This window comes from Xiphophorus maculatus, chromosome 20 (assembly GCF_002775205.1).
Source record: "Xiphophorus maculatus strain JP 163 A chromosome 20, X_maculatus-5.0-male, whole genome shotgun sequence".
In the NCBI taxonomy this organism is placed as follows: Eukaryota; Metazoa; Chordata; class Actinopteri; order Cyprinodontiformes; family Poeciliidae; genus Xiphophorus; species Xiphophorus maculatus.
The window spans coordinates 6,441,229-6,468,787 of NC_036462.1; the positions used below are offsets into that span (position 1 = coordinate 6,441,229).

At 41.4% G+C, this 27,559-nt stretch overlaps 3 protein-coding genes across 3 annotated transcripts in view; 2 read left to right on the forward strand and 1 right to left on the reverse strand.

The window, feature by feature from the left end:
* The window catches only part of LOC102233681 (semaphorin-3D-like), a 52,289-nt gene extending 50,214 nt beyond the window's left edge, over positions 1–2,075 (forward strand). The window contains exon 18 of the mRNA XM_023325159.1: positions 579–2,075. Coding sequence (XP_023180927.1) covers positions 579–1,043 — 465 coding nt within the window. The 3' untranslated portion in view covers positions 1,044–2,075. The remainder of the gene's footprint in view (positions 1–578) is intronic.
* The window catches only part of cenpp (centromere protein P), a 93,537-nt gene continuing 67,505 nt past the window's right edge, over positions 1,528–27,559 (reverse strand). Inside the window, exons 7-9 of the mRNA XM_014471925.2 lie at positions 8,006–8,085; positions 7,832–7,923; positions 1,528–4,825 (exon numbers count right to left, since the gene is read on the reverse strand). Of these exons, the coding sequence (XP_014327411.1) occupies positions 4,680–4,825; positions 7,832–7,923; positions 8,006–8,085 (318 nt within the window). The 3' untranslated portion in view covers positions 1,528–4,679. The remainder of the gene's footprint in view (positions 4,826–7,831; positions 7,924–8,005; positions 8,086–27,559) is intronic.
* On the forward strand, positions 9,240–27,171 carry ecm2 (extracellular matrix protein 2). The gene is made up of 13 exons (XM_005807569.3): positions 9,240–9,621; positions 11,382–11,546; positions 13,837–13,971; positions 15,230–15,373; positions 18,735–18,923; positions 20,319–21,008; positions 21,258–21,373; positions 21,637–21,772; positions 22,355–22,512; positions 24,182–24,321; positions 24,412–24,524; positions 25,312–25,525; positions 26,653–27,171. The coding sequence occupies exons 3-13, from the start codon at positions 13,839–13,841 to the stop codon at positions 26,843–26,845; spliced, it is 2,226 nt and encodes a 741-aa protein (XP_005807626.2). The 5' UTR covers positions 9,240–9,621; positions 11,382–11,546; positions 13,837–13,838; the 3' UTR covers positions 26,846–27,171.

Here is a 27,559-nt window from a genome sequence, read left to right on the forward strand (position 1 = left end):
GATTTCCTCAAACATCAAATGATGTTGCTGCTATGATCCAAAGCTTTCTTTAAAATAAAGGATTGTTATTTAGTGGTTTAGAAATTCAATAAAAGCTTTTTTTAAATATACAAAATAAATTCATGATCAGTCTGCAGTGACAGATAGTTTAATAATTTGGAATAGGAAAATGGTGAACCAAGAGCAAGCTGCCATTTCAGCCCTCGACGCTCCTCCACCAGACTTTGAATGTGAACCACAGGCGCAAAACGTTTGGTGTAAAGCAAAATGTCAAGCGTCTGCATCCATGTCGAACTTGAAACGTCGGATGAGTTTTTGATGCGCGTAACGTGTTTGGTGTGAACGCACCATTAGTCCTTGGTATATAGTCCCCATGGCAACAGGGTTCCCTCCCTGAAATAACTCCTCTTCCTAGAAACCGGAGTGGGTGAAGGCAGTGCATTATTGAATCAAATAGGTTTGCCAGTCCTTCAACACCTCTGTCTTCTTTGAGAGACACGTGTCCAGCTCACCTAAAGTTTGTAATAAAGACGAAATGAGCTGAACTCTAACATCTTCCTCTGGTCTGGTCCTCTCAGCTCCCTCTCAGTGATGATGGCCACTTCCTGAGCATGAAGCGAGGGTTGCTGGTTCAACGCCTGGAGCTGACTGACGCCGGCCTATACACCTGCACCAGTCAGGACCACTCCTACAGCCAGGTCCTGGGCCGGTACCGAGTTCACATCATCGCCAACCGCAGCCTGCATCCGGCCCGCTACCTGCAGAACCTCAGTCCCAACCCGCCGGACCTCCTGAGCCTGGTGAGGACCGGCCCGGCCGGGTTTCTGGGTCAGTCTGAGGCCGCTCCTCTGCCGCTGCACAGGAACTCATGGCCGCCTCCTCTGAGGAGCTACAAAGACCTGCAGATGGTGCGAAGCGTGGACGAGTACTGCGAGAAACTGTGGTACCGGGAGAAACGCAAGCAGCAGAAACTTCTGAAGCTGAAACAGGAGAACCGGAAGGCTCGGGTCAGGAGGAACAACCCGCCTGAAGTCCCTCTTTAGTCCGCCAGACGACTCAGACTTTTGAAGGACAACAGATCCTGCATGGAGACAGGAAGTACTGCAACGTCAGCTGCTCCACAGAATTATCCAGCCTTCAGATGTTAAAAAGGGATTTGATGCATCAGGTCTGACTTGTCTTCAGTGTTTTTCTCCAGCCGTTCCTTAAAGAAGCTAATCTGATCTTTTTTCTAGAACCAAATGTAGATTTTTGTTTCCATTTTCCTAGAAATCTCCTCACTCACATATTGTTTCCATCACTGCTGCTGATTTCTGTGGAAAACCTGCTGGAAAAAAAAAACTAGACAGTTTCCTAAAAACAAAAAATCTTAATACAAAACTTTTATTTTTGAAAATCCAATTAAAACCTCTTCCTGTTGGCTGAATCAAGTTCCAATGAGAGAGAACATGACTTTTGAATAAATGAGATTGATGATAAATGTCTGTTAGAGATTCAGTCAGAAAGTTTTCCTCTTTCTAACAAACACTTTAGAAACTGTTTTTGTTCCCGTTCTGAAAATAAACGCAGGATTTCCTCCCTTTCCATCGGAATCAGGACCAAACTATTGGACTTTCTAACTTATAAACTGTTGGATTTTATTAAACATTTCATAATAAGCTAAGTAGTCTTTGCTTTTCTCATGAACATTTTTTGAAACGACAAATCCAAACCTCATTAACCTTAATAAACAGTTTTTATCCACAACTTTAACTGCAGAAGCTAGAACCAGTTTCATAAACTTCATATTGATCTAAACAATGTTTTCTACGTGAACATGTGTTTGTTCTGATCTCTTTCATGCTGTGGAGGAAATAAAAGCCTCAGTGAACATGAAAACACGCAGTGGGACACGCAGAGCTCCTGCAGATCCATGAACATGTAAAGAGGCTGTTCTTCTTCCAGGAGATTTTAGCCGAGTTTCTGCTGTGGAGTTTTCAGATGTAAAACTGAGTCATGACGTTTGTCTGAGAATAAACCACAATATCTGACATTTAGAGTCCAATAAACTCAAATAAATATATAAATATATACGAGTTATGTGTTTGTCTTGTTAATCTTCATGGTTTCAGTCTATCAGGATAAACTTGTACGTTAGATCGATGGATAGTCAGTTTTATTTCAGCTGTTGGTGACGGATGCAGAATAAAGGCAGCAGTTGGAGCGCATAATAATTTTTAAAATTATTTTTATTTCAAACCCAGCTGAAGCTTTTTGTCGAAAACCTGAGTTTACATGTTTCTGATCCTGAAACCCAGAACTGTCTGTAATTTAGATGGGATGGAAGCTGCCATCTATTGAAAGCTGCTGGTTTCTGCTCAAGAATAAAGAACCGACATATTGTAAGTGACCTGCTGTGTTTCTGGTTTTACAGAAAACAGTTTGTTGATGCAAAATTTGCTGGTTATTTGCAAAAATATTTCACCTCAATGTATATGTAGTTTAGGAATGTGCAGATATACACTAGGTGGTGTTAGAGCTCCTGCCTGTTTTCCTCAGCAAAGAAAAACATGATCGGTTCTCACTGATCACCTGAATGTTGGGAACATACTGGTGCTAATGGTATTACCAAATAAAAATCTGAAATTACGGTGAGTTACTTCAATGACCCACTGAACACAATAGGGAATCTCAAAACTATTCACTTTCAATATTTTTTGTGTTGTGAATCAGAAAAGCTCGTCTGTCCAAAATAAAACACAGGACAATGTGACCAATGACATCACCGTCCCAACAAAGACAGCAGAAGAACAAGCCTGAGGCCAAAGAACATCTTGAAAATAGATGAAATATAGTGAAGGAATATAATTGGTGGAAAACAATGTTATTCCAGAAACATTACAGGAAACAAACTCTGTAGTTTTGCTGATTTTATTCAGGTTGAAGTCTCTTCCCTTTTATCAAGCGTATTTTTAATACTCTTAAATATCATTCTCCCTTGTGGATTTTTTAAAATTTATGTTTAAACTTGAATTAAAATTTAGAACTAAACTGCTTACTTAATGTGCAATGATGTCATGTTGCCCATTATGATGGGACGGCAGAGATGGTTTGAATTTCCGCCTTCTCTCTCCTCTTTGCTCCTGTCCTGCATCCACCTCCTTTTCAACTCCTCTGGGATTTCTGGCTTCATCTGTTTTGTTATTTCTGCTTTTAAAATCGTAATCACCTGCTCCCTGTTGTAAGCCACACTGCTGCTGTGGTTATGCATCATAACAAAATAGAAGAAATGTGAAAAATACTGCAAGAAACCTTTTTTGGATACTTCACAGTATCCAAAAAAAAAAAGGAACATTTGCCCAAAAACGCAATTTTTCTCCAAAAAGGCAGGAATAAAGTTTGGAAAAAAAGAAAAAATGAAAGTGCAGAGGTATTAAAACGTTCTGCCACCCTGAGCGGCACCACTGCTGTTGTAATTTCTGAAAGTTCAAATAACAATAGTTTTGTGGACACGACTCAATGCATAGTAACGTGCAGGTGCATGTCTATCATTTACAGCCACTGTCCTAACAATTAATTTATTCTAACTGCCTTTACATAACAAATTAATGTTTTTATAGTGATTTACATAAAAAAACAACATTTTAAATGTCTCAATAACGTGTTATTATTCCTCCACTTTGTAACCTGCTGTGGTTATATCTGAAAGCTTCAATGGCTTCTCCTCTGCTGTCTCCACGTCTCTCTCTCATAAATCCATCTGTTCATTCAACTCTCACTGAGCAGCTCTGAGTTTTGGTTCAGGCAGCTTACTTTTTTAAACTGCTCACCGTTGTTGCTAGGTGACAGTCAGCTAAGTGTTGCTATACTAACAATCCTAATGCTAACAGAGTACCGAGCAGAGAGACTTTTTCTAAATCCATTAAACCTAATATAACTAGATAAGTGGAGGATTTAACACACAATAAAATCAAATCTTTTTATTATTCGCTTGCTCTGGAGGCATTGAACGCATCACCATTCCACAGTTGGTCTCCTATAATCCATCCCAGAATGGGAGTCCGCCTCAGACTTATTCAGAATCAGTAAGAAAAAACTAAAACTACTACTATAACTAATAGAAAGTAATCTGAAACTAGGCTATATCTAATAACTAGTAAAAACTAGCAAACACTCTGAACAAATTAAAACTAACTATATACAAACAAAAAGTCACAATAAAATAGCTAAAATGAAAAATCTTGATCTAGTATAACGCTGGCGCAAACAGTCCTCAACATTTGGAAGAAGTTGGCAAATTTCAGGTCCTTGCAGAGAGAAAACGAGCTGCAAATTATAAATCTGCTGGTTCCTTAGAACTTTTTTAACTAATTTTGAATCAGGATCTAAATTTTAATTCAGATCCTGAAAATTAGGATTGAAACCGTGGTCATTTCCCATGATCCTCACCATTCGCTGGGGTCATAGGTCATCAGCTCTGTGACCTATGACCCCACACCAAACCTCGGTGTGGAAATCAAAGCAAAAGAAACTTTTTGAGGACCCAAACAGCTGTCTTGTGTTTTCTACCACAATTCTTTATTTTATTTTTGCAGAGTTGGAGTTCTGCTGGTTTGTCTGCTTTCTGTGCGTTTGTCTCATCCAGTGAAATAAAGTTCTGATTCAGGACCAGCGGAGGTCCAGCAGAACCTCTGGAGCTGCTAATCGCTGAGTTCGTCTCTCTCTGAGAGGCTAACGGCTCTGATGATGGACTCCATGGCGGCTTCAGGTCCCAGAATCCTCAGCAGGCTCTGAAAGGCCTCTGCAGCGCCGCCTCCTGCTGGCTGACCGGGGAACATCTGCAGAGCTGCACACAAATAAACAACAATTAGCATCTAGATTCTAGAAACTGTTTTCTTTCCTGTTGTGTTTAGAAACGCACCAACAAATCAGATTTTCAATGTATCAAAACTAAAAACTTCCATTTTTTGGTCCATAAAGGAATTTTCTAATTACTGGTTAAATACAAAACAAGCCTCAGGGAAATAATAACAATAATAATGTCAAAGTGCTACGACATAACAATAAAAGCATAAAATACGATAAACAATGTTTTACAGAAAGCCAATGACAGGATTCATGGTTCTAAGGTGTCTCACAACGTTCCCTCCTCCCACACACTGGGTCAAATATAATCAAGAACTAGGAACTCCAGAAGGAAGCAGCTTCATCAGCAAAAATATTCATGACGTTGACCTCATTTCTGTAAAATTATATCTGTAAGTCACAGAATGATTTCACGTTTAGAACTAATCTCTTAAACGTTAGTCCGGAATGCGATCGTTGCCATCAAACACCTGCCTCACTGATCCATATGTTTTGGTCATGCCCATCACTAAAGCAATATTGGACAAACATTTTTGCAGCCTTGTCTGAAGTTGCTCATATGTCCATCCAGCCTGATCCACTAACTGCATTGTTTGGTGTACTTTCTGAGACGGTTTCTTTGTCAAGACTTGAGGCTGATCTGGTTTCATTTCTCACTTTGTTGGCGAGGCGTAGAATATTGCTGTGCTGGAAATCAGCTTTACCTCCCTCATTTGAAATCTGGATTAAAGATGCTTTACACTTTAGTAAACTTGATAAGATTAAATTTACCCTACGAGGTTCCACAACTAAATTTTTAAAGATTTGGCAGCCGTTTTTTGATTTTGTTCAGACATTGCCGTCCCGTATGGTGCCCAACTAAATTTTGCTTTTGCCTGACCTTTTTATTTACATTATCATATTATTTATCAAATTATTTATTTTGTCATTAATACCCATTGATGTACCTTTTTCTTAAATCCTCCCCCCCCCCTTTTTTTTTATTAATTTTTTTTTTCTTTCTTTCACTATTAAGACCTATATTTATATCATTGTACTTTGCACACAAGACTAATGTCTTTTTTATTTCTTCTTCTAACATATCTACTTTTTGTTTTTTCTTGTTTTCTTTTCTTATTCCTCTGGATTTTATTTGGGAAGGCTTATCCATGTGTTCTGTACGACTTATGTTCGGTTCTGTTATAGAAAAAAAGTTTACATATCTTGTTCATATATTTTTGTACATTTTGTATTTTGATGTTAAAACCTAATAAAAAAAAAAAAAAAAAAAAAAAAGAACTAATCTCTTTGATTATTTATCTTGAGCCTTTAATTTAAAATTGAAACTGGGCAGAAACAAAACAAACCATGATGTTAGCAGAAAGAGGAGCCTGCAGTCAAAACTCAGGGCTGAGCAGAGCCGGCCCAAGGCATAAGCAAACTAAGAAACCACTTAGGGCCCCAGGGCCACTAAGGGGCCCCTTCAGTGGAGCTGATTTTTATTTATTTTTATTTTTTTTAGTAATAATTTCTGTCATTACAATATCAAAAACACACAATTTCACTATGCAGTGATTTTTTTTTTTTTACAATAATATATATTTGATAATATATGTAGAAAAACAAATAAATTGCTCTTGGGGCCCCCTGGTGGCCGCGGTAGGTACCGCACGCTTCGCGTGCAGAGCATCCAAAGGCCCAAAGCTCCGGTCAGAAGAAAAGAAAAACAAAGTCTCAAAAAAGGACTTATCCTTCAGGGAGGGAGAAAAGAAAGGGGAAGAATAGAAAAAAGCCAAGATAAAGGTTTGTTTTAATGTGTCTTAGTAATGTAATGTAATGTAAAAGATTTGTAAAGCTGCTAATAAAAAATTAGCCTGATAGCGACCTGGACCGGTCCAGTTCAACAGCCAAACATTTATGCGTTTATGCGTTTTGTGTTTGTGTGAAACTGAGATTAAACTTTAAATGAGTTGATTCTCCTGGTTGGCTCTGTATGTCTGAGGTATTTTGGCTTCAAAACGCTGTTTGATAATGTTTGATTACAATAAATAAAACTTCTCCATGTTTGACATTGTCTAGAAACATGTTTTTACGTCAGGCTACATGGCTGCTACATGGATGAGCTGCTCTATACTGTAGTTGGGGACATGTTGTTTGCTGCTGAGCATAATAATCATTTTGTGGCTAAAACAAACATTATTTTTACATCAACTTCTAAGTTATGTGAAACTTCTCTTAAAATCATTTGAAGGCTCAGAATCAATCTGGTACCGGTCCACATTCCAGGGGAGCAAGACTCACCTGGTACAAATAAAATGTTTAGGTATTGGAGTAACGCTTAAGAGAAATTAATTTAATCAAAGAATGTCATGAATATGTGTGTAGAGCTGCACCGATTGCAGTTTCCTGACCGATCCCCGGTTATCGATATTTAAAAAGCCAGATCTGCCGATTTTGATTTTGGCTGGTATGAATTTTTTTTTGTCTAAAATGTCGCTAAATATAGCAAAAAAGTCGGTGAGTTGGTAACAGTGGGGTGAATATTGTTAACTGCAAACGTTCAGACGTGACCTGGTGGGTCGTCTGTCAGTCAAACCTCTCACTGCGGAGCAGAAGAGGACAGAGGCTGATTTATAAACCTTTGCTGACGAAGATAAGAATATGGGATAAGATCAGCTTCACATGTAAGTATCAGCAGATCACGATCCCCCAAAATTAAGGAAATCGGTGCCCAGAAATCAACTGGTCGATAAATCAGTTGGCCAATAAATGTATCCTATATTATACATGTATATAATGTAAACAGCACTGCCAGAGATGCAATACGTTTATAGGAGGTGTGTGAATGATCTAATGATCGGGCTGCTGACAGCAGCCGGTCCACATTGTTAGCAGAACTAGAGGGCCCCAGAACCACATTTCACTGAGGGCCCCAGGGAGGCTTGGGCCGGCCCTGGGGCTGAGGATGACACCTGCGCTTCAGGTAGATGTCCTATCCTGTTCTCACCTTTCTCTGGGATCTTTGACAGCAGCTGGATCTTGGGAGTGACGGCGCCCCCTGTGGAAACATCCAGGCACCAGTGAATGAAGAAGCCGCAGCTGCAAACAGAAACAGAGACGAGTTCAGAGGCGGATCGGCTCTGGTTCTGGAAGTTTTCTGCCAGGATGAGAGGATTCCTACCCTGGAAGCTCAGGATGATTCAAGGTCATGACCTCTGAGCCGCAGCCTTTGGGAAGAGACACGATGGAGGGAAACTTCTCCTGCAGAAGACAGAACAGGTCGGAACAAAAGTTATTATAGTCAACTGAGAGTAAGTAACGAAAAATGAAGCTGAGAAAACATTTTGGTTAACTGAAATAAATAAAAACAGTAATTAATGGGGAAAAACTATAGCTAACTATACCAGTGTTGTTATGGCTACTGATCTTAACCTTACAGGAGTACAAAAATGGATTTAGAAACTACACTACTTTAATAATTTGAATGCAACATCAGCTGAAAAACAGTAAATATATTATTTTATTTTTTTACAATATATTTATTGAGTTTATGCATATATGGAACATGACGAACAAACATTGAAACAATTATTGAACAATGATGCTCAGGTTTTGTTGTTCCAGCTGCTGCCTGTAGGGGGCGCCTGTATCCAGATGTCTGGAGGACCAATCAGGATTAAGGCTCTCCAGCGTCTCCAGGGATTCCATCAAACTGACGGTTTAATCAGCAGCAGCTTTAAATCATCTTATTCTGTGAATATTCAGTCGATACACCGAAGCAGCCCGAAGGGGGCGCCTCACACTGATGAAATGAGTCCGTACCATCACCTCTGTTATCATCAAAGTACCCCAAAATTGTTGAAAAGTAGCACTACTTCAACATATATTTACTGAAGTAAAAGTAAAAAGTAGCCGTCCAAGATATTTCTCCAGTAAGAGTACAAAGGAATTTGGTATAAAGTCTCCTCAAGTAACTGATCAAATTATTATTTAATATTTTAAAATGACACAATTAGATGGACCAAAATGTAAAGCAAAGTGGATTTTTTTTATTTTAAGGACAAATGTGACAATGATTCATATATGTGACAATAAAAAAAAAATCAGGCAATAGAAAATTTTTACAAATCAATTTCTTTCAATAATGTTTCTGTCTGGTGGATGTTTGGTTAAAACCTGTTTGTTTTTCATCCAGAAATTTTACTCAAGTAAGAGTAGCAATACTTCGTAATGAAAAAGTAGTAGTAAAAATACTTCTAAAAGTGCATTTTTTAAAATAAAAACTAAGTAAATGTAACTAGTTACTACTGAACTCTAGTCATTATCTGATTCGGATCATTTCATTCTGGAGGATTTCTGGGATTCTTCAAACTTGAAGGAAAACGGTTTTTAATTTATTTAATAACGTCTCCATGGACACCCAGACGTGATTCCAAACACAAGCAGGTGAGTTCAATTAAAATAATTCCTTCCATCGCCTCTGCAGATGTTTTCTCTGCTGAATTTAGTCAGTTTCCCGGATCTGCAGGACTCTGACCCCGACATGACCTCTCCTCCCGTTCACCGCCTGCTCTGCTCAGATTCCTGCAGCAGGTTGGCAGCGTCCTCTCCCAGGCAGGAAGACACATGTTGGACCCGCTTTCTCCCTCCTCCTCTGCCTCCTCTTCCTCGCAGCTCCGCTCAAAGTCTCGGGTCTGAAACAGACACACACTCTCAGGGTGTCATCGCACGGCGACACACACCTCTCAGAGCGCCGAGGACGACCGGAGGAGGACAGAAGTCGGCTTCAACCTGACGGTAAAGTTGACTCCATGTCTGTCTGTCCTTGGCTCCTCCCCCTGTCCCTCCGTCCCCGTCGTCTGTCTCTCTGCCGTCTGAGTCACGGCAGAGCATCCTGACATGTTTGGGAATTACAGGAGATTTATTTTCGGTTGTTAACAGCTTGTAATTAGCAGCGTTTACTGCATTTGTTTACATTCCAGCAGCATGACACCAAGGCTCTGCAGGAGCCTCAAATTAAAACGCTTGAATATCTTCACAGATCTGAGAAAACAAACTGAGCTGGGACCAGAAACTAAACACTCTGATTTAAAACAAATGTGAGGCACGAATCTGCTCCCGTCCATTCAGCTTGGGAGGCTTTTTATGTCGAAAGTTTACATTTCCTGTGAAACTAATCTGACTTCTGGACTGAAAGTGAATAAAAAAGCAGCAAAAGTTTATAGAAAAATCTTCAGAAACTCTGGAGGACTGCTGGGTCAAGACCTCTTAGCCAGAGCAGAGAGGATGAACTGTTGTTTTCAGCAGGAAGAGGTGAGGCTATGAGAGCAACAGTGACTGTAATTAGTTCAGGATGTATTAACTACACCTTGTTTCCGACCAAAACAACACAAAGTCACGAGCAAAACGTGAGCAGAGCTGCTGCGTCTAGCTGAGAGATTAGAGACTTTTTGTCATGGGAGCAAAAATGTTGAAGCAATAATGATTTTTTTTTTGTTCAAAATGAAGGTTATTCATTCTGAATTTATTTCTTTCAAAACGCTTGCTATATTTAGCCAAGTTTAATAAAGAATAAAAGCTGATCGGTATTAGTTTTAGCCTGACACAAATAAAATGTCTCCATCTGCATCAACCAAGAAATTTGCATTATTTTTAATTGCAGTTGGAGGCCGCACAAAATCAATACCAAGGGCCACAAGTAGCCCCTGGGCCGCACTTTGGTCCACTTCCTGCTTTTGGAGTGGTCTCAACCAAAACGAGCCCGAGGTTTTTAGGCAATCCAGAGTTTTTTTTTTGAGTTTGATTACAAATTCTCACCTTCCCAAACAAACTAGAGTTCGATTAAAGCAAACTAAACATGGAGTGAATGAACCCTAAATTCCCAGTCGAATTCTGAATGAGTTTAGGTGACCTAGATATTTTTTGATGCGAATACATCAAAAAATATGTTTAGTGGTTTTTTTTACTCCTAAATTGTGATTTGAAGAATTTGTGGGAAGCACATTTTTGGGTCCGTTTATATTCCAGATTCTACTTATTCTTCCAGAATCTTGTCATCTGATTTTCCCTCTGGTTTTGTTTCTCTAGCAGAGACCAAAATGTCATCATATGAACTCATTAAGAATCAGCTGTAGCAGATTAAATGTCCACCAGTCCAAATGAAATCCTGCTGGAAAAATACTTTCAGTTCACATTGTGAGATGTTTGCTTTTAGCTGTTGGAACCCTGCGGCTCTGATGGACCGCTGAACCAGAACTGGGTCTAAAAGGTCTGCTTCAGTTCCTGGGACTAAATGTGGACTCAGATCAGAACCAGAACCTTTAAAATTCCCAGTTTAAGTTGATAACTGATGCAAAATATTTAGAATAATTAATAAAATTTGCTGCTTCAACAACTTAGTCTGCTCCTATGGAGACAAATTACATTTGTTTCATTTCCACCCAGCTGATTCTTCTGCCTGTAACTGATTTACCAATTTGTTGTCTACAGTTTTGCTTGGTTCTGCTGTTCTAGAAGCATTTTGACCAGAACACGTTGAAATATTTCGCCTCTCACAGGGACGTTTGCTGGTGAAATAAAGGCTGTGGTAACCAGCAAGAGTTTTTCTGTTGGACTGCACGTGAGCAGATGCTGAAGTTCTTCTGGGTCCATCTGAGCAGAAACTCTGGGAGAACCAAACTGGAGCAGAAACATTTCTCCATCTGAGCCTGTTCATCCAGGAAGTGAGCTGAATATTTTCCATCCCCTCTTGTTTTCTCCCCCGTGTTGCACTGATTTTCTCTCTTTGTCTCCCATTTATTCCTGGATTCCTATTGGTCAGGACAGAGGGGGGAGGCGGTCTGTGTTCAAGCTGCTGCAGGGGGCGGGTCGGGGTCCGCAGCAAAACTTCAAGGAAGTTTCATGCAAGCTGCAGAATACCTGCATGAAGCAATAAGGAGTAAACAGCCAGAGACACGGCTGACTGTAACCAAGGAGACCATTTGATCTAACTTTAAAAACATCCAGATCTGCTGCTGAGCTTTCTGGTCTTCATCATGGGAAAAATCCAACAATCCACTCCTTTAAATTAACTCGAAAGTTTGGAAAATAGATTTCTGCTTATTAATCAACTTATTAATCACGCTGACCCGCATAAAGGAGCAAAATAATATCTGTAGGGCCATTTACACATAACATTAAAAGGGCAGTATTATGTGTTTTACAGGCACATAGTTTCATTTTATAGCACAGTCAAGTAACTATGTTACCTTCAGTTGTTATAAAAATGCTGATTACATATGACTTAAAAGAAAATTTACTTCCTGATTTACTGCCTTGAAATTGGGCCTCTGTGTCTTTAAACACTCCTGCTCTTTCTGAAACTCCGCCTTCAGGAAGTCATCAGAGCATAGTTCCTATTTTAACTCTTTAACAACATTTTTACCAGCGTTGCATTAACTAGCTCATAATGAGGTGTTTGCTAATTGCTGCTGGCTAGTCTGAAGGAGCTGAGCGTGGGGAGGAGCTTTGTCTGGAAGGTGGAGCTAGTTCCAGCCAAGATATTTTGCACAGCTGAATGGTTGCCATGGAGAATAAAGGATTTCTCAAACATGACGAAAGAATCAAAACAACAGGTATGTTTATGATGAGGGAAAAACATTCTAACATGATGTCAAGCTAAAAAAAAGTTTACATAATAATACTGCTCCCGTAAACACCACCAGACTGCATGGAGATAATCAGCTGCTGTGCCTCATTGGTAATTACACCCTGCAGATGAGCGATAATCACAAAGCAGCGATTCTATTAATCCGTTTGCTTTATGTTACCTTTTCAAACAGCAGCTATTAAACTCAGCTTCCAGTAGAGACAGGTCTGCCTCCCTGGTTTGATGTTGTTGCTAAGTAACATGATGGCGAATGGACGTCATCCAAAACTTGAGAAATGTGACCTTTAAATGTTTCTGTTACAGGACGACTACAGGGTTAGATTCCTGCCAAAAACCCAAAGGAGCGCATTAACCAATCACAGCAGAGCATTTAAGTCCCGCCCTCCAGGCATGAAGCTGCAGCTCCTTCAGTGACAGACAGCTGCACAAAGGAGTGTTACCACAGTTCCTGTTCAATTCAGTTCAGTATTATGACATTATGTTATCATAATATAACATTAACATCACAGCAGAATAATCCTGCTGTGATGTCAGTGATGTTTGACCTCATTTTAAAGGGGCAGTATTGCATAAAACCAACTTTGCGCTTTACACCATGTTATAATTTTATTCCTACTACTCAGCTCCTTCAGACTAGCCAGCAGTAATTAGCAAACACCTGGTGGAACCGAGCTTTTGATATGAGCTACTTCTCAGTTCAACGCTTGTTAAAACGTTGTTAAAGGGTTAATAGAGGAGAAATGTTGAGATGACTTCCTGAAGGCGCAGTTTCAGAAAGAGCAGGAGTTTTTAAAGAGACAGAGACCCAATTTCAAGAAGCAAATTTTCTTTTAAGTCATTTGATATATGTAGCATTTTTATAACAACTGAAGGTAGCATAGTTACTTTAATACGCTATGAAATGGCCTGGAAAACACAGAATACTGCCACTTTAAAGGTGCAGGATGTGGGATGTACTGACCCCTGGTGGTAGCAATGTAAAACTGCTGACTGCTTTGCATTCTAAATGTGGATGACAAATGAGAAGAGAAAGCGTTCGCTGTTTTCCATCAGAAGGTGGAACGCTGCAGCTTCTCAGAACATCTGGACTCAAACCAGAAGCCTGGATGATTCAGACACAAAGAGCTGCTTCATCCTGGAGCAACCAGAGCAACTATCACCTGAGCAGATCTGCCTGCTCTAATAATGACAGACTGCAGCCTCAGACCCGTTATTAGAGCCTCGGGGAGCCGGACCTGGCCATTAAGCAGTGAAGCACGGCTATATGAGGAGCGGCAGCAGCGGCTCCGCGCAGCTGCATCTGACACGCTGCTGCAGGTCAACGCTCAGGTTCGTCTGACCCACTAATCTGTGGCGCTTTGCAGGGATGAGGCGGTGGCTGGTGTGGGCCGCTCTGTGGCTGCTGGTGGTTCTGATCCTGCCTGACGCCCGGGCCGGGTCGAGACATCGGAACCAGGATGGGGAGAGACGGCGAGGGAAGCGATGGAGGGACGGACAGGGTGAGACATGTCACTAATGTTTCTCTGCAGGGGACCAGAATATGGGACAGCTCCACCAGGTTAATGATGTAATATGGAAATTATGACATCATCAAACAATATTCCTTATTTCTCTGACAATGTTTAATCTTGTTTCTGTTAAAAAGAAGGATTTAATTGGCACAAGGTTTTTATCTTTTTTCCCTTACATGTTGATGGCCTCAGAAAACAGAATTACGTTTTTAATGCAAGATTGCAACTTCAGTAGAATTAAAAACAAATACAATACCAACCAGTTTACAGCTTTCACTCAAAAGCATGTTGCCTATTTTTCATTAAGCTTTAGATAAATCATTCTCACCTCCATATCCAACTGAAAACTCCTGATGGCATAAACTGCAAAAAGCTTTCATCACTGACACTGATTATTTTGTTCCTATTTCTTTATGCAGTTGAAGTGTTTCCTTTAATTTGTAGATTTCTCCATATATATCTTTTTGAATTAACAGTGACTTGCAGACAAAGCCCTGTCACAATCTGTACCATCAACTAATTTGTACATGTGCTAGAAATCCCTCCATGGAGAGTATTTTTGTTCCCATTGTTTTCTTTTTATATGTCATTGTAATTGTAACAAATAATATGTGATTTAAAGAGAACTAGAGCAGTAAATTTGTGTTTCCCATGAACACGCCCTGTAGTCTTGTAAGAGACTTAGTTAACCTCAAAAAAGATGTATTTGTTTAAAAAAATAAAGGTCTTTTATTTGTTTGTGATGAGTCCACCAGAGGGTGCACTGACTGTAGCTCCTAGCTAACAGTCCGGTGAGTTCAATACACAACTTTCTGATTAAAATCGTTTAACTAAATTACAGAAATTATTAGGGGAATTATAACATTGTCTAGGAAAATATGTAATCTTATTACAAGTTGTATTTTAATTAATACAAATAAACGTTACACTTTCTTGATGTACATTTTAAGAATAATCCTGAAGTATTTCTTCATCGCATGCACAAATGAGTCTGATGTGCAGATTGTCCTTTCTGAACAGATAAGCCTAGCTGTGCCGCGCTTTCTACATTGACATCACTTTTTAAAAAAATCTAGGTTATGTTCAGTGAGGAGAGGAGTGCCATCTAGTGTTTATAAATACAAATTGCAGGTTGCTGTCAAACTTTGGTTTGCCTTAATTTGCGGGATGGTTGGCAACCCTTCCACAGGTTTTCGTGTTTCTCTGAGCTAATGTAAGCTGAGGTCATCTGCGCTTTGGTCTGCAGGTTTCATCTGGACCAGTGAGGGGCGCTCTAAACCTCTGAAGATCCGGCTGGTTCCAGGCCCGAACGGCCCACACACACCAGCAGGAACCCTTACGTTCTACAGGAACATCCCAGAACCGCAGTCCAGCTACAGCGTCATCCCAGGTTGGTAAGAGAACAGCAGCCAGCTGATTGGACCGAACCAGGAAGGTTCGATCTGGTTCGGTCCAAATCTGGTTAAAAACGGCTGGAATCTGAAAATATTTTAAATATCCAAAATAAATAAACAAAACAACAGAAATAACAAATGAAATGAATTATGAAGTCTCTTTAGTTTGAAAATAGATTCATAAACACAAAAACATGTAAGTTTTATGCTAACTGGCACGATATAGTTCCAGTTAGTTATAGTTTTCCCCTATTAATTATTGTTTTTATTTATTTCAGTTGACGAAAATGTTTTCTCAATTTCAGTTTTTGTTAGTTTTAGTTAACTATAATAACTCTGGTGTGTTTCCTGTTCTTTCCACTTCGATTAAGCAACAAATTAATGTTGACTTTTCCCATAAAATACATTTAACAGGACAGTTGGATTACTATAAACCACCAGGAAAGGGTGTGTAAATTTTACCGTCAGAACCTTTTTCCGGCTGTTAAGCTGACTTGAAGGAATCGGAGAGAAACAACAGGGCTCAGAGAAAAATCGTCCTCTTAGTCACGTTCACTCATGTAATGATGAATCATCACATCCAAACATGAAGAGGGAAAACTTCAAGGTTTCCCTCACAGAGAGGACGGGACTCCTGCAGATCAGCAGCAGTTAGAGGGACGGCGGCAGACATCTTCTGCGAGGAACTAAGCTAATTTCTTTCTGTGGTCAATGGTTGATGCTTTAAAAGAGCAAAAGAGGGGAAACTGGAGCTTTACTAGGCCCTCATGAATTAAACTGGGTTATAAAAACCCCCTCAAAGAACAGAGGAGGTTTTCTCATGAACCCAGAGAGAAACTAGACTAAAGCAGAAGAAACCTCTGATTTGTTCTGGAGTAAATCAAAAGTTTAATACTTCACTTTATTAAAATTAAGAAAGCAATGCTTTTAATGTACGCAAAAAGATTTCTGCATGGTGCAGTGGACTTTAACCAATCTACTCTTCCAAAACAAAAACATGATATTGCATGAAACAAACTGAAATCAGTTTTTAGTTGATTCTAGGAGGATAATTCAGAGTTTTTCTGAATTTATAAAAGGTTAAAGGGTATTCAGAACGCTAAAAGGAGTACCACAGGCTTCAATTCTCGAGTCTCTTCATTAAAACAGCAATTGTACTCTAAAGAGTCAATTTAGACTCTTTAAATTGAGCTTTGTTAGAAAGCTCAATTTCCAAGGAGTTTTTGGACAGTAAGGAATCCACACAGAGAGATTTAAACTCTGCCAGTCAAGCGGACCAAAACATAAATAACTTTCAGATTAGAGCAAGAGAAGAGTCAGGGTAGAAACTGATGGAACTGATGGAGGGTAAAATTTTAGGTTTTTTTAGGCATTACAGTGAGCAGAAGATTTGTCTTGCTATACATCTCTGCCACTAAGGCAGCAGTAAAGAGCCTGAAAGACGGAGGCTGTCAGGCTCTTCCTTTAATCAGAAGAGAAAAGGAAAGCTCTAAAGAATGAGTGCTTCAGTGGAGATGACAGAGGGACAGTTGGCCGAGGCAACAAAGAAACTACCTGTGCTCCTGCAGACCCAGCAGAGTGCAACTCTTCCAAAGCCAATAAATAAATATTAGAATCAAACAAACAACAAACTCTTTTTAGCTGATTCTGTGAGGCTAATCAAGTCTTTTAACTACTTTATAAAATTTTAAAGGCTATTCAGAGTCTAAATGGAGTTCTGCAGGGTTCAATCCTTGAGCTTTTCACTTCAGCAGGAATTACTCTAAAGAATCCCTGTTTAACCCCTGGGACCACTCAGCTCAACGTTTTCTGAAATACATAAATAAAGCAGGGAGTTTGGGGCAGTAAGGATTCAACACAGTGAAAGATTTAAACTCTGCCAGACTTTAACTGATGGAAAAGCCAGAGAGTATAATTTGAGTTTCTCTCTGAACAGAGGCATTATGGAGAGAAGCAGAGGATTGCCTTGCTTTACATCCCTGCCATTAAGGTAGCAGTAAAGAGTCTGAGAGGCGGAGAAACGATATTTCAGAGAGAAAAGAAAAGCTCTAAAGTATGAGTGCTTCAGCAGAGATGACAGGGGGACAGTCGCCCGAGACAATAGAGAAACTAGCTGAGCCTCTAACTACCTGTGCTCCTGCAGACCCAACAGAGAGCATGCCATTAGGAAGGACAGATGACAGACGGGAAGCAGTCCAAACAGAGCCAGGGAGCTCTTCCTGCTGGATCACAGTGTTTTAAAGTCTTTCCCTCTGACTCACGGCCCCTCGCAACCTCGTCACGTCGCTGGCCTGGAGCACTACGACTTGGGTTACTTCAGTGAGGGGGGGGTGGCAAACGGGACAAATCACTGCTTTGTCTGCTGCTTATGCTCAAGTACAGGCCAGACAACCAACCAGACGCACAATTACTGGAGCAGGACAACAACCTGCTGGGTTGAGATCCCGACCCGGGGCTTTTACTGGCCGTCTTCCTGTGCAGCTGCTCATGAATAAAGGCCACAACTGCATCAAATATGTAAGAAAACATTGAAAAAAATCATGCAAACCGGAGTTGGAGCATTATACCAATTCACAAAACGGGTCCAAAGAAAAATCTGCAACTCAAATGAGAGAGTAGGAACTGCGTCTGATGCAGCTTGAAGCACTGAAATGATGCATTCTGCATGTGCTTGGATGAAAATCAGCTTCCATCTAATTATTTATGGAAATTATCCCAAACCAGTTTGTTAGTGTGAAAATATTAGTGTTTAAACACGCAAAGAGAAAGTCTTTTGGTCAATTTCCTCCCCCGCAAAAGTTATATTTGTAGATTAACTTCACATATGTACAAGAAAAAAAACGTACTTTTGGAAAACAAAAGAATAATTTTTCATAAATAAAGGCCATAATTTCCATGGTTAAAGTTATGATATTAAGACTAATTTATTCTATGACAAAGTCAGAAATTTGCATTACAGAAACTCAGAAATTATCTGGTGTAAAAATATGACTAAAAAGGCAGAAGTCATCTAAGACTGATGTGTATATTTTGGATATTTTCCAACATTTCCTGGGTCCAGACTCACCATGAACGCTTCAAATGGGATCCGGAACTGAAATGGTGAAGAAGCTGCTGCGTCTGAACCCGGGAGATCAAACTCCTCCATCTTGAAGGACTTCTGGGAATTTAACCAAATGTCTAACTTTAAAATGTCATAAAACTGCTGAGAGAGTTCTGACTCTCAGAAAATTAAGGAAATTGGTGCTGATAAGTCGGTGCACCTCTAAATATTATGCAGTGATTATCGGTGGCTCTACATGGCGGCCAGATGTTGAACTGACCCCGGTGTGTGTGTGTGTGTGTGTGTTGCTGCAGGTAAGCAGACCCAGTGTGTGTACCACGGGCTGACCATGTTCGACCTGGCCGTCTGGTCTCCGTCGCCCTGTGTGATGTGTCTGTGCAGCGAAGGGCGGGTGGTGTGTGACGAGATGACCTGTCCCACAATGCACTGCCCGTCCCCCGCCACGCCCGCGGGCCGCTGCTGCCCCGTCTGCATGGAGCCAGGTAGAAACACGACATGTGAGACGCCATGGCGCAGCATCCGGAGACGCAGAGATGACTCCACGATGTTATTAAATCTCCAGTCTTCATCTCTGAGACCTCGGCATGCTGCTTCCTGTTTCCATCATGGCTGAAAAATGTGCGCAACACATTTTGGACCCGCTAGCACACATGTTGTGAACTGTTTTAGCATTCGTACATGTTGGTCCTTTTAGTGTCAGAGAGGCTGGACACTAAAAAAGATTACAGCTTTATTCCCTTTGTGAGTGGGCGTAAATGTTTACCTTTCTTTAAGAAGTCTGGGAAAACGATCCATTACTGGATCCTGGGTTTCATCCATGTTTTCCTTCCAAGTTGCATGACTTTGCTGTAAAACCTCTAGAAAGTTTCAGATCAAGAGTCCTTCAGGCTTTCCAAAGGTTTTATTAGTTTTTCTTGGACTTTTAGATTGTTTATCTTTCAGTGAGTGAAAATTACTTTTATCTGCCTGGTTTCTCCTTAAAAAGGCAGAAAAACAAACCAATTGAAGCCAAAATAAGAATTACGCCTTAAAAAACGATGAGAACCTGAACGTTGTGTTCTTACAGCACAGTTTGGGTTTTGGTGATGGAAAACTTTACGATTAGACAAAACTGCCAGACAAACTGCAAAGACAACTTCTTCTTCTTCTTCTGAACTAAAATATCAACAACAGATTAAACCAGATCTGGATCTGGTGATAGTAACGTAATATTTTTGGTGAAGGTGACGACTGTTTGTGTGGTTGTTGCTTCCAGACCAGCTGCTCCAAACAGGAAGGGGAAGTTCAGCGTTTTTATGACAGAACTAGCTTCATGAATTAAAGACATTCAGCCCAGATGCTGCACAGAGCAACAGACTGATGACAAAACTTTAGTTAAGGTTGAAAAGAATCGAACAAAAACAGATTAAAACTACAAAAAACAATGTTGAAGTTGTCAAAATAGCTTAAAATCTTTTTTACTAAAATAAAATAATGAAATAATGGAATCAAATCGTTCCATTTTCCAAAATGCTCCAAAAAAATTCCAGAAATTTTATTGTTTTTCCATGAATTTTTTCCTGTGGAAAGACTCGGATGTCCAGCCTCAGGGACAGATACGAACGTCTAGCCTCAGGAACGTCCAGCCTCAGGGACAGACCCGTTGGTGGTGGGTTTGGGTTGGACCGGTCTACAGCAGCTCTTTGCTCTGTAGCTTCAGCAGCTGGTCTGGTATTCCTGCAGCACTAACAACTCGTCTGTGTCCAACCGTCCTCCGCCTGTCTGTCCTCTGCCATCTCCTGTAGTGTCCTTTACATCCCTCCTCTTCCTCTCCATCTCTTTCACTTTCCTTTCCCGCTCCCTGATTGGCTGCCCCGCGGCGCCCGCCTCCCCCACAGACTCCGGGCTCAGCCCAGAACTTTCTGGTGACTCTCCAGTACCCAGCCACCCCAAGGACCACATCGTCCCTCTGACCCAGGAGGACATCCAGAGAATCGTGTGGCGGGAGGAAGCGGAGCATCACGAGGAGGAGGAGCGTCTGAGGAGGAAGGACGAGGCGAGAAAGAAGAGGAGGAGGGAGAGGAAGGAGCGGGAAGAGAGGCAGAGGAAGATGGTTGAGGAAAAGAGGAGGGAGGAAGAGGAGGCTCTGAGGCTGCAGGTGGAGAAGGAGGAAGAGGAGTGGAGGACAAAGATAGAGGCAGAGGAGAGGAGGAGGCAGGAGGAAGAGAGCAGGATGAATGAGGAGAGAAGGAAGGAGGAAGAGGAGCAACAGAAGGAGGCAAAGGAGGATGTGGAGGTGTGGTTGAGAGGAGACGTCTTCCAGATGCCATCAAAAGAAGAAGAACTCCTCCCACCTCCAGTCCCAACGCATCCCACTAAGACAGATGAGCTGAAGGAGGTGGCACCAGGAGAGAAAAAGGAGGAGGAGGAGGAGGAGGAGGAGAAGGAGGAGGACGAGGAGGAGGAGACAATTGTAGTCCTCCCTGCCGGCTGCGACATCTCTGATGTCTCCATGACCTGCGAGAACGTCCAGCTGGTCCACTTCCCTCCACTGAATGTCCCGGAGCTCAAGTCTCTGAGCCTGGAGGGTGAGTTCAGGGGTCAAGCAGGGGGCAGATAGAGGGACAATCAGGTGGTACCAATGGGGTGGGACAACCAGGGGGAGGGACAAGGAGGCAACCAGGGTTAAGATCTGCCTGGCGTCTGATGGTCAGGGCAAAATAGTTTATGGAAGCAGGAAATATCATCATTATGCTACCAAATGTGTTATACTCAGAAGAACCAGACCATGAACACCTTCATGGTATTCGTTGGACTGAAATTGTTCTAACCTGCAGGGAACAACATTAGCAGCATCCCAGCAGGAGCCTTCAACGGCATTCCCAACCTGGAATGGATCAACCTGAAGAAGAACAAGCTGACGTCTGCTGGGATTGATCCCAAAGTCTTCATGGTAAGACATGTTGGCCCAGACCACTGGCGACCCCCAGAACACTGAAGACCATCAGAACACTGCAGAACCTCAAAGTGCATGAGACACCCAGACCACTGCAGTTCCCCAGCAGACTGCAGTTCTATGAACAGGAAGTAATGACTAAATGTCTCCATGACGACTGACTCTTTAACTCCTGTAATAAGTACATATCTCCACAATGACATTCTTTGGGTTTCGCAATAACAAAATATCTCCATGACAACAGATTCTTTTTGTTTCAGGGCCTGAAGATGTTGAGGCGTCTTTACTTGGACGAGAATCTTCTCGACGTAGTGCCGTCTGACCTCCCATCCACACTGCAGGAACTGAAGATCAATGAGAACAAACTGAGAGCAATAGATGAAAATAGCTTCCAAGGTATGGAGATACCATCCTGCAGCCAGCAACCAGTATGAAAATGACATACTGTAAGCATTTGGACTGGCCAGGGTTTGATTCACTCACTGAAGTACAGGGCTCCCCTTTTCAATTGACTGGTTCAGTCAGTGTTGACAAGTAACAGGAACCACATCAGTAAAATATGGCCTAAAGAAGCCACCTGGTTCTATTACAAGAAGTCAAAACCAAGTAATCTCATTGGCATTGGTCACACTCTAACAGAGTAAAGGTACTATTAACATTAAGCCCTCAGTGCCATTAGCCAAGTGAGGACATTATACACTCCTACTTACTCAGTCCCATTCGATGTGGCTTTTAGATAATGGTACTCGATAGTGGTACTCTTTTATACTACCTACCTGGTCGGGGTTCTAAGAGAGCTAAGTTGAGTTGTCGGTCACTGATGGGCTAGACAGTGAAGCTACTGGTTGAATGATGAGAGCGACTCTGTTACAAGAATCAAAGGCACCATTTTTAAAACCCCCAACCTCATAAATATTTCGGTGTGTTGAACCTGATTAGTCTGACTCTTAAGCTGAAAACTATTGCATCGTGTTTCAGATCTGAGCAGCCTGGTGATCCTGGAGCTGGAGGGGAATCTGCTGAGTGAAGGGAACGTCGACCCGAGGGCCTTTGCACCTCTGACCCATCTCTCCTACCTAAGACTGGGAAGAAACCATTTCCGGACGGTTCCCCAGGGTCTTCCCAAGTCACTGCTGGTATAAAGGATAAAATCCTTTCCATCATGACTAGAACTTGAAACTCTGTGGGGTGAGCTGAAATCCAGTCTTGACTGGATTCAGGTCTGACCTGAGATCAGGACATGTTTGATCTATCTTTATCTTATCAGTGATATAGACAGTGCAACAAGTCAGACTTGATTAAAAATCTTCATCGATTCAGGCTGCAGGAGGTCTAGCTTATTTATAGACCTTCTGGGTGGAATCTCTGGGTCTGTGATCAGTTTGAAGGAGTTTATATACCTCTGTATCATCATGAAACAGGACATAGAAAGACTGATCAAGGGTTCATCAGCATCTGCCTCAAGACTCCCACACACTCAGCTGTGGAGGATCTTCTCACACCTAGTAGAAGAAAGACTCCATGCAAATGTATGCTGGACATGCTGCATCAAGGCAGCGACTACGTGTTGCACAGCAAACTGCTGGGCGTTAAACAGAGCTTGTATCGAAGTATTTTGTATGCAACATTGGTAGAGAGTTGACATAACCAGTTGTAAAGCCACGCAGCATTTTTGCCATTCTCTGTGTCGCACTGACAGGGTGTGCGGTGGCTGCCATGGGGGAGAAGAAATGACTAGGCACCCATCAACTTGATAGTATCTATTTCAATGTAGGAAAATCAAGGTATCTGTCAAGAAAAATGTAAGCAATCTGTTTGGCTCAACTATGAAATCTCCACTGTGCAGACAGAGCGTGGCTTGCACAATACTTGGAGCCTTAAAAAGTTGAGGAGTTCCCTTACGCAGGAGGAGGCGATGCTTCTCCACAATTAAAAGAATCAGTTGATGATGTCTAAGGATCTGATTAGGATGCCTCCTGGTCTCATCTAATTGGGAGAGGACTCAGGAACACATTCAGAACTCAGGGAAGGAGCTTATATCTTTTTTAGGTGACTGGGGGGACTAAATGTTTTCCAATTTGGTAAATTTGAGTTTATGGTCTATTTAATGCATCTTAAGAGTGCTTTCCATCCATCCTTCAGGAAAGCTTTGTCTCTCTGGTAACCTCCAGAATAAGTTTCTAGTCATTGCTGCAGACTCATGAAGACATATTTACCAAGTTAAGTTAGTCATTTAACTAAGCTTTTTATATTTAAACAAAAGTAGAACCAGATAGGTTTCAGTAACCTTGTGGGTTTGTGAAATAGTCTGCAATATCCACAACCGGTTGTTTTGGAACTATAAAGTTAAACTAAACTTCTTCTGCGGTTCACAAATCTCAGATTTCTTTGTTAAATTTATTATGACGTAAAAACAAATAAAGTCAAATTATTCATAAAATGTACAAAAACAGAAGTTGTCTAAAAAGATAAATTACAGTAGCAGAGGTGTTGGCGAGGCTCTTTATGTTGCTTCATGGTCGCTGAAAGCAAACAAGGTTCTCCTTGAATATTTAACCTCCCACCTGTGGGAAACCAATCTAACCATCTAATTACAGCCTGTGGTTAACCGCAGAGAAGGCAGAGTACCAGCAGACTGGTGCTGCATCCTGAACACACCTGCAAATACAGAATTACACACTCTTCATGTCATGAATCAGAACCAGGTCCAACAGTAACATCTGATAATTAGCTCAGTACGTTAACAGATGATGCTACAACAACATTCTGCTTAAACAGCATCAAACATTTCTTCTCCTTCTCCAGGAGCTGTATCTGGAGAACAACCTGATCGAGGAGATCTCAGAGACGGTCTTCAACCAGACCACCAACCTCAACGTGGTGTCTCTGAGGCACAACAAATTGGACGAGACCAAGATTGCTCCCATGGCCTGGTTCAACCACAGGTCAGACCAGAACAGAACCATCTTTACCAGCCATAAGTTTGGTTCAATAAGGATATTCAAACATAACTTCTCTTCTTTCAACTTCTGCAGGAACTTGGAGTCCATTGACTTGTCACATAATGACTTTTACCTGGTTCCGTCCTACCTACCGAAGTCTTTGGTCCACTTAGTGCTTGTGGGAAATAAGGTTGAAAGGATACCTGGTAGGTTGAAAGGAAGTCTTAAGAATGCTCTGTCTACAACCCAGAGGTCCAGTGGTGGGAATCCCCACTGTACTGGACCATCATAAGAGAACCAGAAAATGTGACTTTCCATAGGCTCTCCCATAGTTCATCCGAAGCACCATAATAGGCCTTCACTGACGTAGTCAAACAAAAATTCCACCATCTTATTCACAAAGAGGCGGCCTCTTCCCCTTCTTGACACCAGGCACTGGTCCAACGGCACAGACCTACCTCTGCAGTGTGTTTGATCCGAGGTCCGTGTTTTATGCAGAAATTTTGCTTCAACTATCTGGTTTTTGCATCCACAGGCAACCTGTATACGTTTGAAAAGCATTTCTTCAGATACGGTGAGGAATTACATTTATTTTGAGTGATTCTTCACAAAATACATAGAAAACTCCTGAATAGAAATTGCAGCGCTGTAGTACACGGAGGCGGCTTTCTGCAAAAAAGTTGACACTTTCTCAGTAATCATTGTGTTACCTGAATGTCGTGGAAGTGGTGTCCCCAGGTGGTCTGTGCCTTTTGTGAAAGGTATGCATGAATATGAATGTCCCAAAACCTACGCATCGATTGTTTGGCATTGGGTGATGTATGGAAGAGCCTTTAGACTGACAAGAGCAGAAAAGGTAGAGCAGGGCCAAATATTAAAAACCCTGAGGTATTGAGGACAGATGGTGATCAGGGATCAGTGGGGGAACAGAGAGGAGCCGCAGGACAATCATCTACGCTTTCATCATGGATCTAACTAGGACTTCCTCCACAGGCTACATCTTTGCCCACATGGATCCTGGCCTGGAGTACCTCTACCTGTCCTTCAACAGGCTGGATGGGGAGGGAATCGAGCCAGAGTCGTTCTTTGGCGCCTATCACTCCATGATGGAGCTGTGTCTGGACCACAACCAGCTGATTCACGTGCCGCTCGGAATCAGTGAAATGACCAACCTACATCTCCTCCGACTGGACAGCAACCGGATCAGGTACCAGAATCTTTTGGGTCCAGACGTGCTGACATAACATCTTCCCAATATAATCCCGTAAAATCCAGCAGCGTTTTTTTTTCCCCCAACGCAGCAGAGCTTGAATCATTCATCACTTCCAGCCAGACACCAATAAACTGTAGGATCACTGGTAGCCATGACAACCAGAAACAAAATAAGCTGATTCAAGTTTCCACCTGAGAGCCTCACATCGTCATCCAGAGAGGAAAAATGCTACAGAGAGTCTGACTCTTCTCTAAGTCATCATGTTTGGACTCTCCACTAAACTCTTCCACATGCCAGTAGTGAGATCTTCATGCTCCAACAGCAACAACCTCCACAGTAACTCCAGTCTTCTCCAACATGGACTTTAATGGAGCTGGGGCCAAAACATACCTCTTTCTGCTGCAGCCAGTTTATTCAGGGTACACACTCTAAACTCCAGGACCAGGCAGGTCACAAGATTAAAACCAGTTGGCAGAAAGCAGCCAAATTGTAAAATCTCAACACTATGGAGAACAAAGCAGGGTAGAGCACCAAACGTTCTGGGAGTTTTAGGGCATGACCATAGAGTCTGTTTCAAAATTCAGGCGATTTCATCCTGGGTGGATTGTGATATTCACATAATCTTGCACAAAGAGTCGTGAAAAAGAAGAAAGATCTTCCACTGCAATAAAATCTTATAAAACACAAATGCACACAAGTCAAGAAATTTAATATACTTTTTACTGAAATGAATGACTGTTTAGATGCTGTCAGCTTAAAATGAAACTGAAAAGAAATATTGTCATTGAAAAAAATAACTGCAGTTGAAAATGTTGAAACGTTTATATTGGAAGTGAAACAAAATTTCATAATTGAAAACCTGCATATATTCAATAAAACTAATAACTATACTTCAAATGTCAGGATATGATCCCATCAATAAAGTTATATATGTGTAAGAGATGTTGATTCTCCAAAGAGATTTAAAATTATCCTTATTAAGACATCTTAAAAAGATAACCCTGACAAACAAAGTGTGCATTTAGGGAGGCTATGAAGAAAAATGACAGATATTTAAACCTTTTAGTTGTTGGAATGTGATGAAAATAAAGTGAGTCTAACTGAATCTTTTAACTTTCCAGGAGCATCTCTGAAGAAAGCATCTGTGATCCGGAACAGCAGGAGGAAACAACTCTGGTGGCTTTAAGGATGGAAAATAACTACATCGATGCCTTGGATGTGTCTCCATCTGCCTTCTCATGTTTACGTTCTGCCTCCAGTGTGGTTCTGAAACCCCAGAAAACCACACAGAGGATCCACAGAACCAGACACTAAAAGACACCTGAGAACTCTGTCAGAACCTTCTCCTGATGCTCATGAACAACACGATTGGACATGAGTTTCCTTCTGGGAAAGAGAGAGTTTCTGATCTCAGGACTTCATCTTTACAAGCTCTGAGTAACTCAGCCCCTGCATGACGTTTTGGGTCTGGTGAGTTGTTCTGATGGGTCACATGGACCGACCTTTGGCTGTTAGACGATGACTGAACTCATTCAGGCTTCAGAAACCAAACACATGTCCTTTGGTAAAATGTAAAATGGAAAGAACTCCTTCCCTGGAGACTGTAAACTACTAATAAAGAAATGGAAAGAATTTCCCTGCAGCGGTACCAGAGCACATTATTTCCTAACAACCTCAGCAGTTTCGTGTTCTCAGCTCTTTCTTCCAACACTTTATTCTCTGAAAGCTTAAACAAGCTGTGAGTGAGTGAGTGGGGTTGTTCTTTAGAGTTCATGAATTGCAGATTTTAATGACATTTAAGGATCGGGTCAGAACATGTTCTCCAGAAGAGTTAAATGTTTCAGCAGATGAGAATACAGTAGCTGTCAGGACATGTCCTCCTCGTTTTTGTTTCTCTGAGTGAATGGGACAGAGTCTGTACAGGCAGTTCCACTGGTGGGATTAAAAAGGGATTTATCATTTATGAGTGGCCATGGATGAAAACTTTCCAGAAAGACAGACTCTGAAAAAGCAGAGGTTGTCTTTGTT